At 38.7% G+C, this 19,438-nt stretch overlaps 1 protein-coding gene across 1 annotated transcript in view; it reads left to right on the top strand.

Annotated features, from left to right (window-relative positions):
• The window catches only part of LOC124555434 (lysosomal acid phosphatase-like), a 160,836-nt gene that overhangs the window by 130,814 nt on the left and 10,584 nt on the right, over nt 1-19,438 (top strand). The window contains exons 5-6 of the mRNA XM_047129344.1: nt 16,007-16,130; nt 16,214-16,425. Of these exons, the coding sequence (XP_046985300.1) occupies nt 16,007-16,130; nt 16,214-16,425 (336 nt within the window). The remainder of the gene's footprint in view (nt 1-16,006; nt 16,131-16,213; nt 16,426-19,438) is intronic.

Here is a 19,438-nt window from a genome sequence, read left to right as displayed (position 1 = left end):
TAAATAAAAAACGTTTTTTATTTTAAATTCAGTGCATTAGTATTTGTAAAATGACTCTTAGTGTTCATTAAAAATGACGATCATTCCACTTGGGACCTGTGGAATGGTACATTAGTTTATTTGTTTTAGTTGTAAATATTTGTCATGTATTGTTGTTTTTCTGACATGTTCCACATCCAGGAGGACCTCCTCACTACGGATCAATTGGAATGAAAGTAAATCTAATCTAATCTAATCTAATCTTTACTTGCTGTAGCAGCTTGACAAAGGAGATTTAATTTTTTGATCATGAACACAGGTTGATCTAGAAACTCTCATCAAAAGGCCTGTTAAAGAAGGAATGTCATTGTAATTGTTCATTTTACCTTTCTACCATGTTCGTTGCTTTTTAACTAGCATCCCATGTTAAATGTCATTCTCCATTATAGTTTCCTCATCCTACTAATGTCATTTAGGCTCCTATGTGTCAACTGACTGCTAGAACCATGGAGTGCTGTCCCTAGGAAACAACCCATTTTAAGTAATGATTTGGGCACTTCATGATCTTGATTATTTTACATCCCAGAAAAAAAAAAAAAAATGCGAGATTAGGAACATTTCCTGTAGATGGCCATGAACAGGCTGAAATGTGAGAGTACTATGTGTATGCCATTGCTGTGCCACAGATTTGTTTTTAAATCTTCCTCTCAAAGGAAAACAAGTTGTGCACAAGAACATAGTGTATAAAGAATGAGGTGGTGCCTTTGTAGTTGGCGGAATATGGGGAGAGTAGTTGGTTGGTTGGTTTTGTGTGTGTGTGTTACATTGATCAGTCTCACAGAAACTGTTACAATGTGGAATGTGTCAAGTGCATAAGAAATGCACACATGAATCAAAGGTTCTTTTTACACTTCTGGCCATTAAAATTGCTAAACCAAGAAATGCAGATGATAAACAGGTATTCATTGGACAAATGTAATAGAACTGACATGTGAGTACATTTTCACGCAGTTTGGGTGCATAGATCCTCAGAAATCAGTACCCAGAACATCCACCTCTGGCCGTAATAATGGCCTTGATATGCCTGGGCATTGAGTCAAACAGAGCTTGAATGGCGTGTACAGGTATAGCTGCCCATGCAGCTTCAACACGATACCACAGTTCATCAAGAGTAGTGACTGGCGTATCGTGACGAGCCAGTTGCTTGGCCACCATTGACCAGACATTTTCAATTGGTAAGAGATCTGGAGAATGTGCTGGCCAGGGCAGCAGTCGAACATTTTCTGTGTCCAGAAAGGACCGTACAGGACTTGCAACATGCGGTCGTGCAGTATCCTGTTGAAATGTAGAGTTTCACAGGCATTGAATGAAGGGTAGAGCCACGGGTCGTAACACATCTGAAATGTAATGTCCACTGTTCAATGTGCCGTCAATGCAAACAAGAGGTGGCGGAGACGTGTAACCATTGTCACCTCATACCGTCACGCCAGGTGAGACGCCAGTATGGCGATGATGAATACACGCTTCCAATGTGCGTTCACCACAATGTTGCCAAACATGGATGCGACCGTCATGATGCTGTAAACAAAACCTGGATTCATCCGAAAAAATGACGTCTTGCCATTCGTGCACCCAGGTTCGTCGTTGAGTACACCATCGCAGGCGCTCCTGTCTGTGATGTAGTGTCAAGGGTAACTGCAGCAATGGTCTTTGAGCTGATAGTCCATGCTGCTGCAAACGTCATCGAACTGTTCATGCAGATGGTTGTTGTGTTGCAAACATCCCCATCTGTTGACTCAGGGATTGAGACATGGCTGCACGATCCATTACAGCCATGCGGATAAGATGCCTGTCAACTCGACTGCTATTGACACAAGGCCGTTGGAATTGAGCACAACATTCTGTATTATCTTCCTGAACCCACAGATTCCATATTCTGCTAACAGTAATTGGATCTCTACCAACACGAGCAGCAGTGTCACGATACGATAAACCGCAATCGCGATAGGCTACAATCTGACCTTTGACAGAGTCGGAAACGTGATGGTACGCATTTCTCCTCCTTACACGAGGCATCACAACAATGTTTTACCAGGCAATGCTGGTCAACTGCTGTTTGTGTATGAGAAATCAGTTGGAAACTTTCTTCATGTCAGCACGTTGTAGGTGTCGCCACTGGCGCCAACCTTGTGTGAATGCTCTGAAAAACTAATCATTTGCATATCACAGCATCTTCTTCCTGTAGGTTAAATTTCACGTTTGTAGCCCATAATCTTCATGGTGTAGCAATTTTAATGGCCAGTAGTGTAAAAATGGAAAAATCTTTAAAATTTTTTAAATTACCCCATTCCCTTAAATGGAACAAAATGCATCTATTATACCTATATGATTTCAAATTATTTTTGAAACTATTACTGCTGTCTGTCAGACATTTTATTTCACCTGGTAATTATCGAAAAGTTTTACAGTAGCATATTTTACCCCTTTCTGTGCCAAAGATAGGTTATGTAGAGGATAGTGTAAGTCTTTCTTTCTTCTGGTATTATAATCATGAATGTCACTGTTGTTTTTAAATTGGTCCATGTTCTTGAAAACAAATATTACTACTGAGTAAATGTACTGTGAGGCTTTTGTAAGAATTCCTAACCTTTTAAACAGATGCCGACAACATGTGTGACTATGAGCCCCACACATTATTCCAAACACTTTCGTTTGAGCAGTGAACACTTTTTGCCTAAGTATTGAGTTACCCCAAAATATTATTCCATATGATGTCAGGGAGTGAAAGTATGCATATTATGTTAGCTTGCTAATTTCTGTATCCTCAAAATTAGCAATTATTGTGATTACAAAAATTTCTGAACCTAGTCACTTCAGGAAATCCAAAATATGAATTTTTCAATTAAGATTCTCATCTGTATCTACAATCAAAAAGTTAGTCTGCTCTACCTTGGCTAGTGACTTCTAATGATGTGTTATGTGTATTGAAGAAACTGTACTCCTTACAGTAGAAAATAGGATGTACTGTGTTTTTTCAATGTTCAAAGCAGACCCATTCACAGAAAACCAATCACTAACTTTTCCAAAGAAATTGTTTGTATCATTTTCTATTGGAGTTTTATTTTTTTTTAATGGATTAATAATGATGCTTGTATCATCAGCAAACAGTGTCAATTTAGCTCCTTGTTTCAGAGAAGAAAGGAGTAATTCACATACATTAAGAACAGAAGGGGACCCATGGTCAAACCCTCCTTAAGTCAATTAGTCCATATAAAGAAACTTTTTGCTTCCTGTTTTGTAGATATGACTTAAACCACTCATATGCTGTTCCATTTATGCTGTAGAATTTTAATTTCTGTAACATAATGTCATGGTTCACACAATAAAATGCTTTGGATAAGTCACAGAATATTCCTGTTGGTGACATTTTACTACTTAAAGATTCTGTTATGTGGGCAGTGAAACTGTATATTGCTGTTTCAGTAGAACAGCATTTTTGAAATACAAATTGTGATTTACTAAGTATCCTATTACTGTTGAGATGGCTGACCACTCTTCAGTCCTGAGACTGGTTTGATGCAGCTCTCCATGCTACTCTATCCTGTGCAAGCTTCTTCATCTCCCAGTACCTACTGCAGCCTACATCCTTCTGAATCTGCTTAGTGTATTCATCTTTTGGTCTCCCTCTATGATTTTTACCCTCCACGCTGCCCTCCAATACTAAATTGGTGATCCCTCGATGTCTCAGAACATGTCCTACCAACTGATCCCTTCTTCTAGTCAAGTTGTGCCACAAGCCCCTCTTCTCCCCAATTCTATTCAATACCTTCTCATTAGTTATGTGATCTACCCATCTAATCTTAAGCATTCTTCTGTAGCACCACATTTCTAAAGCTTCTATTCTCTTTTTGTCTAAACTATTTATCATCCACGTTTCACTTCCATACATGGCTACACTCCATACAAATACTTTCAGAAACGACTTCTTGACGCTTAAATCTATACTCGATGTTAACAAATTTCTCTTCTTCAGAAACGCTTTCCTTGCCATTGCCAGTCTACATTTTATATCCTCTCTACTTCGACCATTATCTGTTATTTTGCTCCCCAAATAGCAAATCTCCTTTACTACTTTAAGTGTCTCATTTCCTAATCTAATACCCTCAGCATCACCCAACTTAATTCGACTACATTCCATTATCCTCATTTTGCTTTTGTTGATGTTCATCTTATACCCTCCTTTCAAGACACTGTCCATTCCGTTCAACTGCTCTTCCAAGTCCTTTGCTGTCTCTGACAGAATTACAATGTCATCGGCGAACCTCAACGTTTTTATTTCTTCTCCATGGATTTTAATACCTACTCTGAACTTTTCTTTTGTTTCCTTTATTGCTTGCTCAATATACAGATTGAATAACATCGGGGCTAGGCCACAAACCTGTCTCACTCCCTTCCCAACCACTGCTTCCCTTTCATACCCCTCGACTCAAATAACTGCCATCTGGTTTCTGTACAAATTGTAAATAGCTTTTGCTCCCTGTATTTTGTCCCTGCCACCTTCAGAATTTGAAAGAGAGTATTCCAATCAACATTGTCAAAAGCTTTCTCTAAGTCTACAAATGCTAGAAACGTAGGTTTGCCTTTCCTTAATCTTTCTTCTAAGATAAGTCGTAGGGTCAGTGTTGCCTCACGTGTTCCAACATTTCTACGGAATCCAAACTGATCTTCCCCGAGGTCGGCTTCTATCAGTTTTTCCGTTTGCCTGTAAAGAATTCTCGTTAGTATTTTGCAGCTGTGACTTATTAAACTTATAGTTTGGTAATTTTCACATCTGTCAACACCTGCTTTCTTTGGGATTGGAATTATTATATTCTTCTTGAAGTCTGATGGTATTTTGCCTGTCTCATAAATCTTGCTCACCAGATGGTAGAGTTTTGCCAGGACTGGCTCTCCCAAGGCTGTCAGTAGTTCTAATGGAATGTTGTCTACCCCGGGGGCTTTGTTTCGACTCAGGTCCTTCAGTGAGCTGTCAAACTCTTCATGCAGTTTCGTATCTCCCATTTCGTCTTCATCTACATCCTCTTCCATTTCCATACTATTGTCTTCGAGTACATCGCCCTTGTATAGACCCTCTATATACTCCTTCCACCTTTCTGCTTTCCCTTCTTTGCTTAGAACTCGGTTTCCATCAAAGCTCTTGATATTCATGCAAGTGGTTCTCCTTTCTCCAAAGGTCTCTTTAATTTTCCTGTAGGCACTATCTATCTTACCCCTAGTGAGATAAGCCTCTACATCCTTACATTTGTCCTCTAGCCATCCCTGCTTAGCCATTTTGCGCTTCCTGTCGATATCATTTTTGAGACGTTTGTATTCCTTTTTGCCTGTTTCACTTACTGCATTTTTATATTGTCTCCTTTCATCAATTAAATTCAATATTTCTACTGTTACCCAAGGGTTTCTACTAGCCCTCGTCTTTTTATCTATTTGATCCTCTGCTGCCTTCACTATTTCATCCCTCATTCCTGTCAATTGTTCCCTTATGCTCTCCCTGAAACTCTGTACAGCCTCTGGTTCTTGCAGTTTATCCAGGTCCAATCTCCTTAAATTCCCACCTTTTTGCAGTTTTTTCAGTTTTAATCTATAGTTCACAACCAATAGATTGTGGTCAGAGTCCACATCTGACCCTGGAAATGTCTTTCAATTTAAAACCTGGTTCCTAAATCTCTGTCTTACCATTATATAATCTATCTGATACCTTTTAGGATCTCCAGGGATCTTCCATGTATACAACCTTCTTTCATGATTCTTGAACCAAGTGTTAGCTATGATTATGTTACGCTCTGCGCAAAATTCTACCAGGCGGCTTCCTCTTTCATTTCTTACCCCCAGTCCATGTTCACCTACTGTGTTTCCTTCTCTCCCTTTTCCTACTCTCGTATTCCAGTCACCCATGACTTTAAACTTTTGTCTCCCTTCACTACCTGAATAATGTCTCTTATCTCATCATACATTTCATCAATTTCTTTGTCATCTGCAGAGCTAATTGGCATATAAACTTGTACTACTGTAGTAGGTGTTGGCTTCATGTCTGTCTTGGCCACAATAATGCATTCACTATGCTGTTTGTAGTAGCTTACCCGCACTCATTATTAAACCTACTACTGCATTACCCCTATTTGATTTTGTATTTATAACCCTGTATTCACATGACCAAAAGTCTTGTTCCTCCTGCCACCAAACTTCACTAATTCCCACTATATCTAACTTTAACCTATCCATTTCCCTTTTTAAATTTTCTAACTTACCTGCCCGATTAAGGGATCTGACATTCCACGCTCCAATCCGTAGAACGCCAGTTTTCTTTCTCCTCATAACAGTGTCCTCTTGAGTATTCCCCACCCGGAGATCCAAATGGGGGACTATTTTACCTCCAGAATATTTTACCCAAGAGGACACCATCATCATTTAATCATACAGTAAAGCTGCATGCCCTCGGGAAAAATTACGGCTGTAGTTTCCCCTTGCTTTCAGTTGTTTGCAGTACCAGAACAGCAAGGCCGTTTTGGTTAGTGTTTACAAGGCCAGATCAGTCAATCATCCAGACTGTTGCCCCTGCAACTACTGAAAAGGCTGCTGCTGCCCCTCTTCAGGAACCACACGTTTGTCTGGCCTCTCAACAGATACCCCTCCATTGCGGTTGCACCTACAGTATGGCTATCTGTATCATTGAGACACGCAAGCCTCCCCACCAACAGCAAGGTCCATGGTTCATGGGGAGGGGGGGTGGCGGCAAGGATACTGGCTGGTAGTTATTGACATCCGTGTTGTCCTCTATTTTTGTAGAGAGGTTTGACAATGTCATATTTTAACCTGTCTGGGAAAATACCTTATGTTAGTGATGTATTACAGATGTAACTCAGGACATGAACTTTAACTGCACCAAATTGTTTTAATATCTTGTTAGAGATGTCATCTACTCCAACAGAACATTTATTTTTCAGAGATTTGATGATTTTCCTTATTTCACAAGAGGTTGTTAGATGAAAATTAACCTGACAAGGATTTCTCAAAACCGACTCTTCCATGTACTACTTAGCTTTTTCTTTTGAACTATTCTCACCAATGTTTTCACCTACACTTAAGAAATGGTTGCTGAATACATTAGCTACTTGTGTACTGTTGGTTAATATGGTCTCATTCTCTTGAATAGTAACACTACCTACCCCAGTGGTCACTTTCCTGTCTCTCTTCCAACAACATTCCACATTGGAATTATATTAATACCTTCAGCTGTTGACGGGCATTGATACATATCAATGGGGACAGGTGAAAATGTGTGCCCCAACTGGGACTCGAACTTGGGATCTCCTGCTTACATGGCAGATGCTCTATGAATCTGAGCCACCGAGGACACAGAGGGTAGCATGACTGCAGGGACTATATTGCTCACGCCTCCCGCGAGACCCACATTCTCGCCTTGTATGTCCACATACTACATTCGCAGTGTCCCATCCCAACACACTCATTACTTGTGGAAGACATTCTTACCAAGTCCCGTAAGAGTTCAGGGAATATGTGTGCATTCGCACAGAAGGAGGAGGTCATGGCCAGTATTGTCAGAGGCGGGAAGCGTGCGCGAGATAGTCCCTGCAGTTGCGCTATCCTCTGTGTCCTCGGTGGCTCAGATGGATAGAGCGTCTGCCATGTAAGCAGGAGATCCCGGGTTAGAGTCCCCATCGGGGCACACATTTTCACCTGACCTCGTTGTATGTATCAATGCCCGTCAACAGCTGAAGATATTAAAATAATTCCAGTTTTGTTCTAGATGGCTGCAGGTCATCAATGGTGTCTGTTCTTTCGGACATGTCTGAAAGAACAGACACCATATCCATATAACATTCAATATTGATTTGATTTTATTGCCTGTGTCATTAATTTCATCTCTAATATACATATTTTTTTATTTTATGACAACTTTTCTAAGTATGTTACAATAATTTTATAGTGTAAAATTACTTCTGGGTCTTTACTAATTATTACTGTTTCATACAATTTTCTTTTTCTTTCTGAAGGCACTTTAATACCTGTAGTAATCCAAGGTTTCTTTGAAAACTATTTGATGTTACATTTAGTAATTTTTTTGGGACAGCAGTGTTCAAAAAGTGATACAAATGTATCAAGAAATATGTTGTATTTATCATTAGTAATTGGCTCATTATATACATCTCCCCAGTTAACATTTCTTAAACACTCTCTGAAGTGCCCTATAGGTACTGGCTTGACCAGACTTTCAGCTTTACTTAATGGTTTCTGAATTATACACCCTGCCAGGTTTTGCAAGTTCATTAATTGTGTATCATGGTCTGATAATCCATTTATCACAGGGAAGGCATGTGTTAGTTTTACATCCTCTTGCTGTACAAATACATTATCTATTAGAGTGCTACTGTCTTGATTTATACATGAAGGGAAGTTGATCACTGATTTTAACAAGGGAACCTCCCCATCGCACCCCCCTTAGATTTAGTTATAAGTTGGCACAGTGGATAGGACTTGAAAAACTGAACACAGATCAATCAAGAAAACAGGAAGAAGTTGTGTGGAACTATGAAAAAAATTAGTAAAATGTACAAACTGAGTAGTCCATGCGCAAGATATGCAACATCAAGGAGAATGTGAACTCAGGAGTGCCGTGGTCCCATGGTTAGCATGAGTAACTGTGGAATGAGAGGTCCTTGGTTCAAGTCTTCCCTCGACTGAAAATTTTACTTTCTTTATTTTCGCAAAGTTATGATCTGTCCATTCGTTCACTGACGTCTCTGTTCACTGTAATAAGTTTAGTGTCTGTGTTTTGCGACCGCACTGCAAAACCGTGCGATTAGTAGACGAAAGGACGTGCCTCTCCAATGGGAACCGAAAACATTTGATCACAAGGTCATAGGTCAACCGATTCCTCCACAGGAAAACACGTCTGATATATTCTATACGACAATGGTGACGGCATGTGCGTCACATGGCAGGAATATTTTGTCGACCCACCTGACTTGTACACTTAGTGAATGGGTAAAAAGATTCTTCTACCTTGCCCGATTTAGGTTTTCTTGTGGATGTGATAATCACTCCGAAAAAAGTGATGAAAACATAAGAGTTTGTCACATAAATTGAAAATAAAAAATTAAACTTTTCACTCGAGGGAAGACTTGAACCTAGGACCTCTCGTTCCGTAGCTGCTCTCGCTAACCAGGGACCACGGCGCTCCTTGACTCCCATAGTCCTTGATGTTGCCTATCTTCACTTGGACTACTCAGTTTGTATATTTTACTAATTTTTTTCATAGTTCCACACAACTTCTTCCTGTTTTCTCGATTGATCTGTGTTCAGTTTTTCAAGGCCTATCCATTGTGCCAACTTATAACTAAATCTGAGGGGGGTGCGATGGGGAGGTTCCCTTGTAAGTTATATGTCATTAATAACACTTCCAGTTCACTTTTCCTATCAGAAATGTTTAGAAAGTTTACACTGAAATCACCACAAATTAATAACTTCTTCCTTTTGTCTGACAGACAGCATAATAGGAAGTCAAACCTTTTTATGAATAGCTCCCAACCTCCTAATGAGGACCCTTACACTGGTGCTAATATCAACGCTACATTGTCTACCTGTAGTTCACATGCACAAACTTCAGTGCTGATTGACACAAAATTTGCTTACTTCTACAGTTTTGTACTTGTGCCCTCATTTTGTGTAAATGGCAACTCCTCCTTTATCCACGCTAAATCTGCAAGTGTAAGATGATAAATTATACCCATTTATACTGACACTTTCCATTGCCACAGTTGTGTGGTGTGGAGGCAGACAAAGCATATCAATCTCATTCTTATGTTTGAGGTCGTGTAAACACACTAACAACTTATTTACTTTATTTTTTATTCCACTGATATTTTGACGAAGTAAATTGATACTATCCTTAGCTTTATCTCTGTTTAGAGTATGTGGAACTTCTTCTATTATTTTTTCTCGGTCCTTGTCTGTCTGGACTTTGGCTTTAACCCAAAAAAGCGGTTTTCCTGGTCCCATTAACCATAGGGATCACTCCTTGTGTGACACTGCCCCCCCCCCCCCCCCCACCCTTACAGTATCTGCTAGCAGTGGAGCTAACTTATCTTTCCCCTTCCTATTTGGGTGCAGGCCATGTATAGTGTATCCTACCTACCAATATCATCAACTGGAACAACACTTGTGAGATTTTGCTGGTGACTGTAGCATCCTGTTCAGCTCAGTCTTAACATGTCTTACAACAACGTTTACCCAGGGCCAATCGTGGCACTGAAAGACCTCCACAAACCCCACATTTGTGCACCCAGTTTCTGCTCCTATTTTGTCCAGGTCACTCCTAATACTATATCTTGGATTCATAGCCAGACTGTTTCCTGCTTCCCCAACTAATTACCTTATCTTCTTTTTCAAAGTCACAGCATAGCTGACCTAAGTTTCCTGTCACCTGGCTGAGGCTAGTACTTGGTTTCACAAAACTTGCGACCTGGTACCCTGCACCTAATTTCTCTGGAAGCTTCTGGCCTACACCCCTCCCATGACTGCTACCTAGAAGCAGAATTCTTCTTTTCCTATTCTGATTTGTTGCCGACCTGTCATTTTTCTTTAAGCTAATATTCTGCTTCAGCCTACATTCAACTAAATCTGGATGAGGCCCTTCCTCCACTACTTCAGATAGCAGCCAAACTGGTTTACTAACTTAATTTCTATAGTTTTTTCAGCAGTTCCCCTTTTTCACCTTTTGATTGCTACCTTTTCCCAGCACCCAGTATCTTTTTTCCCCCCATAGCCTACATAATTCCAAATTCACATTTGATAATTCAGCCATAAGGGTACAAATTTTTGCCTCCTGTTCAGCAATTTTTCTGTCCTTTCTATGTAACCTACATTACCATGGAAGGGCCTCATTATATACCCTGTTTCCTCACTGCTACATTCGCCAAAATGAAACCATAACCTACAGTCTTGACAGAACACCCCCCTCCCCCCCCCCCCCCCCCTCCTTCAGATTTCTAAGGCAACCGCCACATTAGTCACACATGGTTTGACAGAAAAATTTATACAAAATTTGCACAAAAGCAGAGAATAACTTGGCACAAGAGCACTGCAGTTCTGTAGGCTGTAGTAATACATAACTAAATGCTAATGTAAATAAACATTTAAACTTACTTTCGAAAGTATTAACTACCTACCTATACTCTATATGATCAACATGAATTAATTTAACTTTGAACTGCTCAGTCTAGTAAAAAAATAAATAAATAAATAAAGGTCTACACTCACACAAAATTTATACCTAAAATGTAGACAAAATGAAAGACTATCAGTTTTTATGAAATATTTTCTTTTTGATCTAAATACGCTCAGAAAAGTGAAACATTCAATAGATAGCCTAGCAAAGAAGTAAATGCACTAGTCTAAAATGTAATATTAACTAAATTACCTCTTATTTCAATATTAATCACTTAACTTATCAAGAGCTTCATGGACGTACATTGTCAGAGATATTAGACCATCAGATATTAGCTCACCAGATGTTGCTTGGTGGTGATAATGTAATGGGCATGAGGGACATTGATGTGTGGGCAGATGATGTCAGTTGTGATAAGCAAGAATCCAGGTCATAATAGAGTGAGGATTGGAGAAGTGATGAAGGAAGTGATTTGTATCCTTGATATAGAAAATTAAGCTGTGGTCAGTGGATTGGACGTGTTGGGCAACTAGAGCAAAGATTACTTTTATGGGTGCACAGTAATTACCATGGAACAATCTAGGATTGTTAGATTTATGAATATTAGGAAGTACATAAAAAGTGACTGTGCATGGAGATATCTTAGATGAGGAGGGAGATGATCTCAGGTGGAGTTTCTGGAATCAGCTGAGGAATTTGAGTAGGTATGAGAGTTTATGATGAACTTCTAGGATGGGACAACTGTTGTTGAGCCTTTAGGTGAGAGCGTCAGACAGTTGACCAATACCTTCTGTCAGGTAATCAGTGTAGTTCTTCATGATAGTGGCAGAATCTTTGTCAGCATGGCTGATAATCAAATCAGAATCTCTTTTACAATTGTGAAACTGTTATTTCCTCCACTAAGGGGTCTATGTTCTCAAGAAGAGACCCGGGAAATGAAGTTGAGACCAAGTTGGAGGTAAGGAATTCCTGGAAGGTAATCAGAGCTGGTTGGGTAAGATTGGAAAAAGGTAATGCTTGGACAGAGGTATCACAGAAAGGTAAGGTTCGGAGTTAGATTTCACTTGATTTTGGTCAGTGAGGTTGATGGAAGGAAAGTGTTTCCACTATACGGATCTTGCAAAGGGGTATAGATGTTTGACGAACCCAGCATGACTGAATTTAGGCCTTTGGAATAGGAAAAAAACTTCTGTGGAATCATTGTTAATAGTGGATAGGTTGACACCAGTGTTCTGGATTTATTTGGCTTGTAGATTTTATGAAACATTTGGAGGGAGTTTTGATAGATCTGGTTGATGGAAGAAGTGAGTAAGATGAAGGGCTGCATGTTACAATGGGTTGACAAGGGGGTTCACTGAATATGGAGTGGATCTAGTTGAGCAATGGTGTTCCAAGGCAGGAATAAAACGACAAAAGATTGGAAAACTTGTGGAGGTGTGTTTAGAGTAAGGTACCAGTAGTTGGGGACTGAGAAGTTCAGAATAATAGATGGGTGCAGATGATTTGATTGCATAATAAAAATATTGTATGGAGAGATGTAGTGAACACATCAGTTTTAATGTGATCATATTTTAAGGTGATAAACATTACACATGTGGTTGGAACCAATTACTCTCATGAGTTATTAAATTACAACCATGATCTCACTTCCATTGTGCTATGGATAAAATTGCATGGAGTGCACATTGCAAAATAGTTTCTTCCACCCTGAGCCATCAGCATTTACTAGGAAGGATCAGAGGTACACAAGACAAAATACATACCAGCACTGTAAGCAGGTACATAGAACAAAGACTTGAACTAAGAAGAAATGCTGGAGCATTTTCTAAATGGGCAATTTAAATATGATTTATGGAGTCAGCCACGTGAAGTTCTTGCTGATTGGTTAACCCTTTGACTGCTATTGACAAGTTAACTTGTTATGCCCCGCTGCTCCCCAGGTGCTATTGATGAGTTTAAGTGTGGCCTCTGGGTTCCCATTCAGCACAGTTGATGGCTTAACTTGTGCATCATTGCTGATCCCTGAGTGCTAATCACAAGTATAGATATGCAACAACTCTGGTACCAGTGTGCTGTTGGTAAGTTTAAATGTACAGCAGATTTTCTGTTCCACACCTCATTAGCTTTTTACAGTTCTGGTCACTGAGTTCTCTTGCAGTAATTTGTCTGTTGTGATCTCATTTTTCTGCATTTAGTTTCATTTTGTGTTTTAATATTCATCAGGATTTGGTAAAAAAGGTTTTTGTCATCATCTGTTCTACAAAGAAAATGAGAAAGGTTTCATAGTTTCACTGAGGAATGACAGTGGAGATGAATTATTCAATGTTGATGTAAGTGATAACTACTACTCATATTCTGAAAGCAACAGTCCTAAGCTATCAATATTAACAGGTGTAAACCATAGTCCTATGTTTCAACAAGAGATGTAATTGATAGTTCATGTGAATTCAAAGACTCTGAAAGTGATAGTGAAATGCTTAGAAAGAAATTACAGTTTAGTCACAAATTTGACAGGGAAGAAAATGATTTTCATCCAGTTAATCACAGATTTGATGATTCACCATCTGAACACAAGTGTCAACCAGGAAATGATCCAAGCACTCTGTTAGACTTCTTGTTATTCTTCACAGTAGATATGATGACATGAATGGTGACGAGGCAGTCAGTTTTATTTATTCAAGGAAACTGCTTTAGAATCACTGCATTCATGATTATCAAAGGGGATAGATACAGGATGTGAAGAAATCTATTGTTTCATATCTGTTTATTTCCTCATGCCTCTCACAAAGCAGCTAAAAATTAGCAGATATTAATCCAGAGAAGTTTTTATGAGCAATCCAGTTTTCAGTGAAGTTATGTACAGACAACAGTTTCTTTTACTTTTTAGAATGCTAGATTTCAGTGACACCTCTGCCATTTTAAAATTGGGAACAGTATTGGTAATGTTTGTACAGTATCCCTTAGTGAATTCAATCTGTAGCAGAAATTCTGCATTTACAAAAGCCTGTTGTTGTTCAAAGAGTGTTTATATCTTTCAAACAATTTATTCCATCAAAATGGAATATAGTTGATCTAAACAAAATGTATGTGGTGTGACTGTCAGACTGGCTATGTCAAGTGGCAACATTTATGGAACATGCACACACCCTTTACAGTAACAATATATATTAAAGCCACACTTGTTTTCCTGGCTTTGCAACCATGGAACAAAAACATGTGGTACTGTTCACATTAACAGGCACAATTAGCAAAACTTCAGAAAAAACTGAAATGAGGAGATTGGATGTCAACTAATATGGTGCTTTCCAATAAGTGGTGCAAGGAAAGGGAAGTGTGGATACTAACCACATGTAACACTATAGAAATGCTAGAGACAGGAAAAAATTGACAGCAATACTGGAGAAAAATTAAGAAAATGCAATGATCTGTAGAATGTAACTTGAATATGATAGAAATGGATTGTTTTGATATGCTGTGAAGCTATGTTGGCTCAATATGAAAAACAATGAAATGATATAGACCTTCCCGAGTTCGAGTCTCGGTCGGGCACACAGTTTTAATCTGCCAGGAAGTTTCATATCAGTGCACACTCTGCTGCAGAGTGAAAATCTCATTCTGGAAGTTCCTTTATGTTTTTATCAACATGGGCATTATATATGCTCATGTTCTACACAGGTTAGTGACAGGTCAAAAAAAGTGAGTAGCAGAGTTTCATTTCTTGCTGGATAGGGAACTCCAGAAAAATCAATAAAGGAAGGTGCTGTGATGATAATCCTGTATGTCTTGTGGGGAGCCATTTCATTTAACTTTCATGGACTTCTGTAAGGTTGTACAGCAAATGGCTTACTTGACAGCACAAGGTAATAAAAAAGATTGCCAAGAGCTGGTTATAGGGCTCAATGATGTAGACAGATTTTCTAGACCTTGATAACTGAGACACTGTTAGAATTGTATGATGGCACTGATTAAGCAGATTGAATTCTGACTTATGCTGATGATAGCTTGAAAGTGGTCTCTGGGGCTGTAAACAGAAGCTTGAAGAAAATTAAACCCTGCACATACAAAGAAGCAATGTTGCTGCAGGGATATGACATTACCAATGACTGCAGATAAAACTACATATACATTGCCTAAGGGGCAAAATTTCCTAAAACTGGAATCCAACTTGTAAACTAGGCTACAGTTGAAGTATACATAACACTGTTTACAGATGTTTAGGAGTATTCTTTGATGATAGAAGAAACTTATCAGCACACATAGATACATTCTCTCAAAAGTTGGCTAAAATTCTGCATGAAACTGCCAATGTCAACACTGCCAGTTATAACTAACTTCAAGTGAAAGGATGTTGAAAAATCATACCACAATGCAGTCCTGTTTGTCAATGTGGGCTTTGCAGTAACTGCTTGGACTCGCAGGCTTCATCCGATATGCTACAAAGCTACCCCATAATGCACACTGTGAGAAGTTCTCCTGTGAATAACGCAAGTCTTCTGTACTTCACCACCAGAGATTCCCATCATTAATTTGGGAACATGGCTATTGGTCACTCAATTCCTCAACTATACTGTAGATGTTATCTATACTCCTTCCATTATTTGAAACCTGAATAATTTTTTGCTCTTAAATTTCCACTGGCTAGTGATTAAATTACCACTCATAGCCACTTCTATGACTTTCTAAGAATAATATTATATGGCACTGATAGCACACTGTTTTTTGTGGCATCCTCCCAGGATGAAATGCTTAGTGTGTTGCTTGTCAGTTTTTTAACTTTTACAGGAAAAACGTAAACTGCAGCTTCCTGCTTGGACTGCTGGTTATTATCCAGATAAATTAAGGACACTGGCTGCCAGAAGTTTGGCTTTGTTTTCTGAAAGTCAGACCATGAAACGTCTTAATGGAGGTTTGTCTTTTGCTTCTCTGACTTATGTTAGCAGCTGTGCAATAATTCTGTAAGATATTCTAAAATAATTTAAAATTTTTCAGGTCCTTTAGTGAAACACATTATAGAAAAAATGCAGTCACAAAGTAACACTTCAAGAACTGTGTCTCCAAAATTTCTCATGTTTTCTGCCCACGATGTTACCATTGTGAATGTTCTCCAAACTATGGGGTTCACAGAGCTATTAAAGCCACAGTATGGTGCAGCAGTTATCATTGAACTTCATTCAACAAATGACAGTGGTTATGAAGTTAAGGTATGTAGACAGTGCATATAAAATAGTAATTAGATGTCTTACATTTATGTTGACTGCACTGACATTCTTTATATTTATTCCTGAAATTAGTCATGCTAGGTACAAAATATGATAGATCGTGCTTTGATGAGCAGAAGATCATCAAGGTAGTTCTGCTCATATTGACTGTTTTATTCATGTTCAACAAAAGGTTGTTTTCATTCAGCCAGTACAAGGGCCTTTCATTGCTTTTGTCTGGGTCATTTCTTTTCTGCCATTGTGAAGTGTTAGGTGAGGAGAAGGCTGCATTATCAACAAGTAACACAAGTACTGTTGATAGTAGGTTTCCAGGGAGATCAGTACTAACAGAATGTAGAGTATTAAATGTAACATTGAGCCTTGTGGTACTCCTGAGGTGATGGATAATTTATTTTAAGGAGTTGTTCTTCCATCAGGTGTTGTTATTTCCATCAGATGCCTTATATTTGACAGACAGGATTGGAGAAACTGATTGTAGACAAATCTTGTACCATATATATCCAGTTATGTAAGAGCAGATATTAATTTACTATTTCAAAGGCTATTTTTGGATTCATAAAAAGACTAGAAGGATAATGTTTTAGATTGACTAACACTGTTTCAGATCATTAAATGAAGAGAGAGCTTCAGTGTTTGAATTATTTTCTTATGAATGCCAAACTGATGTGCTGTTAATAAGGAGTTGGTTTCAAGGAAGACAACACATACATTGTGGCCCATGTGTAACAGGCATATAAACTGCAGAAGATACATGCTCCACAAGATCTGGTGATTTTCAGAGAACCAAAAGCAGTCAGAGAACCAAATACAGTCATAATAAATAAATGAATCTGTGTGATGACAGATCCCAGGACACTAACTTATGGAACATTTGATTGTATCACACACAAATTTTATCTCGTTACCAACCTCTTTTTATTATGTAGCTAGGTATATCACTGAGGCTAAATAAAAGGGAAATTTCATATTCCTAATAATTTGGAGAATTTCTTTCAAAGTTGTACTCATTAAGGAATGAGATTTCTCAGATGTAGAGCATTTTAAGTGGAGATATTTTGCTGGTGGAGAGCAGCCTGCTGATAAAATATTATCTGTAATTTAAAAAAAAATGTTTATGTACTGTATTACTTATGTCTGATATCATTTTCTTGTTGACCATTGAAGTAGAAAGATTCTGGAGTTAATGATTGGTGCCAATATGTAAAGTCTTCTTTTACATGATTACTTGAAACTCTTAAATATTCTGATGCTGTGAAGTCTTCAATATGTCTTCTGTGGATGAAAATATATAATGATGTGGAACTTATTTGTGGTAGACTAAACCTTAAAAAGAAACTCTGGTGGAAAAATCCAGATAAAATTTGGCCACCAGAGAAAAGGCAGCTAGGTATAATGAATTACTTCTACAATTATACAGAGTTCATGCAAAACAACTTATTCAGCAACTAGCTACAGTTTATTGTAGGTTACTGAAGTAACAAATTATTCTGAGTGATTTAGAAAAGGCTCATGTCATTTCTGTTGCCACTTTCGAGTGCCACTTTGCGATCAAAGTTAGTTTCCCAGCTCTGTCTGGATTCAAGATAAGTCAGCTGTTGGAAAAAAACAGCCTTATGAATTGCAAAGACAAAATATTGTTGAGCTATTAAGAAGAAAAACAGTTCTTGACCACTCCATTTAGAGAAGTTATCAAGTTTCTGCTGTAATGCAAATGGAAATCTAGAAAATGGTGGAACATTTTGCCATGGTCACTGCCCCTGCTAGTTAGGATCCAGTTTTTCAATAATGCAAAGTGTTTGTAGAACTGGGTTGTTGGGACTTTTGTTCTACCAGTCATGAAGCTTACGGTAATCCCTTCTGCATGTTGGAGCTTGAATTTGTTTTGTCTGCAGCTTCTCATATTACCTGGTCATGATAGTTGATTACAGTATGCTACAGGAGCTCATAGCAAGAGAATTAAAGATATGCCCCCCTCACCCTTTTAAAATGTATTTAGGTAATGTGATATTTCATGATTGGTGGAGCAATGCTTTTTCAATCCCCTATTAAAAACTTGGGAAGGACTACACATGCTCGAGTAGCTCTTAAAGTGTTGCCCTTACCACCTGCATAGGAAATACTAGGTGGTTACATTTAAACGTAAGAGTTCTGAGTGATGCAGTGCAGGCCATATACGTCGCAGGATGGTGACATCATCATAGGTATGTTCATTAATGAGTGCACTTGTGAAGTACGCTGAAAAAGATAATAGTTCCACTTTCTGCCACTAAGTGAAAATATGGTGCTGTAAGCAATCAGAATGCATGTGTAATGTTCCCTGTTTCAATGTCAGTATGCAGTTTGTCACTGGGCAATGCGTGTTGACTTCTTTTGTGAAGTGACTGTTGGTATAAAGGGTTGTTTTGCATATGAAATGTAATGACTGTTGAGAAGAATGATCATGCACTGCTGGTAAAGTTGTTTTATCAGAATGCCAGCAATAGCAGCACTGCATTGTGGGAATATCATCAACAGAAACAACTGCAAAGAAGCCTGATGTTAATAAATGGGCTATAAAATATAATAAAGAAATTTGAAGAAACAAATGAGTAAGGTGGTGCAGAAGGGAGAGGGAGGCAACTCATTCCCACAGCAGTTGTTGATGAAGTTGTTGTAGCTATAGCCTGCCATGCAGGACGTGCTTCAGATTCTGCAACCAGTGCTCAGGCTGTGTCATGGGAATTCTCTCTGTCCTGGGAAACAGTTAAGAAGATTTTGTGATGCATTTTACACTAGTGCCCTTACAGTATTCAGAATGTGCATCAAATGAAGCCTCAAGAAAGGCTACAACTCCATGACTTTGTCCATCATTTTTTGGCACGGATGGAACTGGGTGACTCGTGGCCATGGAATATCCTTAAGGTGGACAAAGCACATTTTACTCTGCACAGTGTTGTGTATGTCCAGAATTGTCACATACGGGGTTGTGCAGAAACATCCATTACACATGACTTAT

Source organism: Schistocerca americana, chromosome X, assembly GCF_021461395.2.
Source record: "Schistocerca americana isolate TAMUIC-IGC-003095 chromosome X, iqSchAmer2.1, whole genome shotgun sequence".
Taxonomy (NCBI): Eukaryota; Metazoa; Arthropoda; class Insecta; order Orthoptera; family Acrididae; genus Schistocerca; species Schistocerca americana.
The sequence above is the reverse complement of the archived record's forward strand: the minus strand, read 5'-3'. Positions and strand labels throughout refer to the sequence as shown.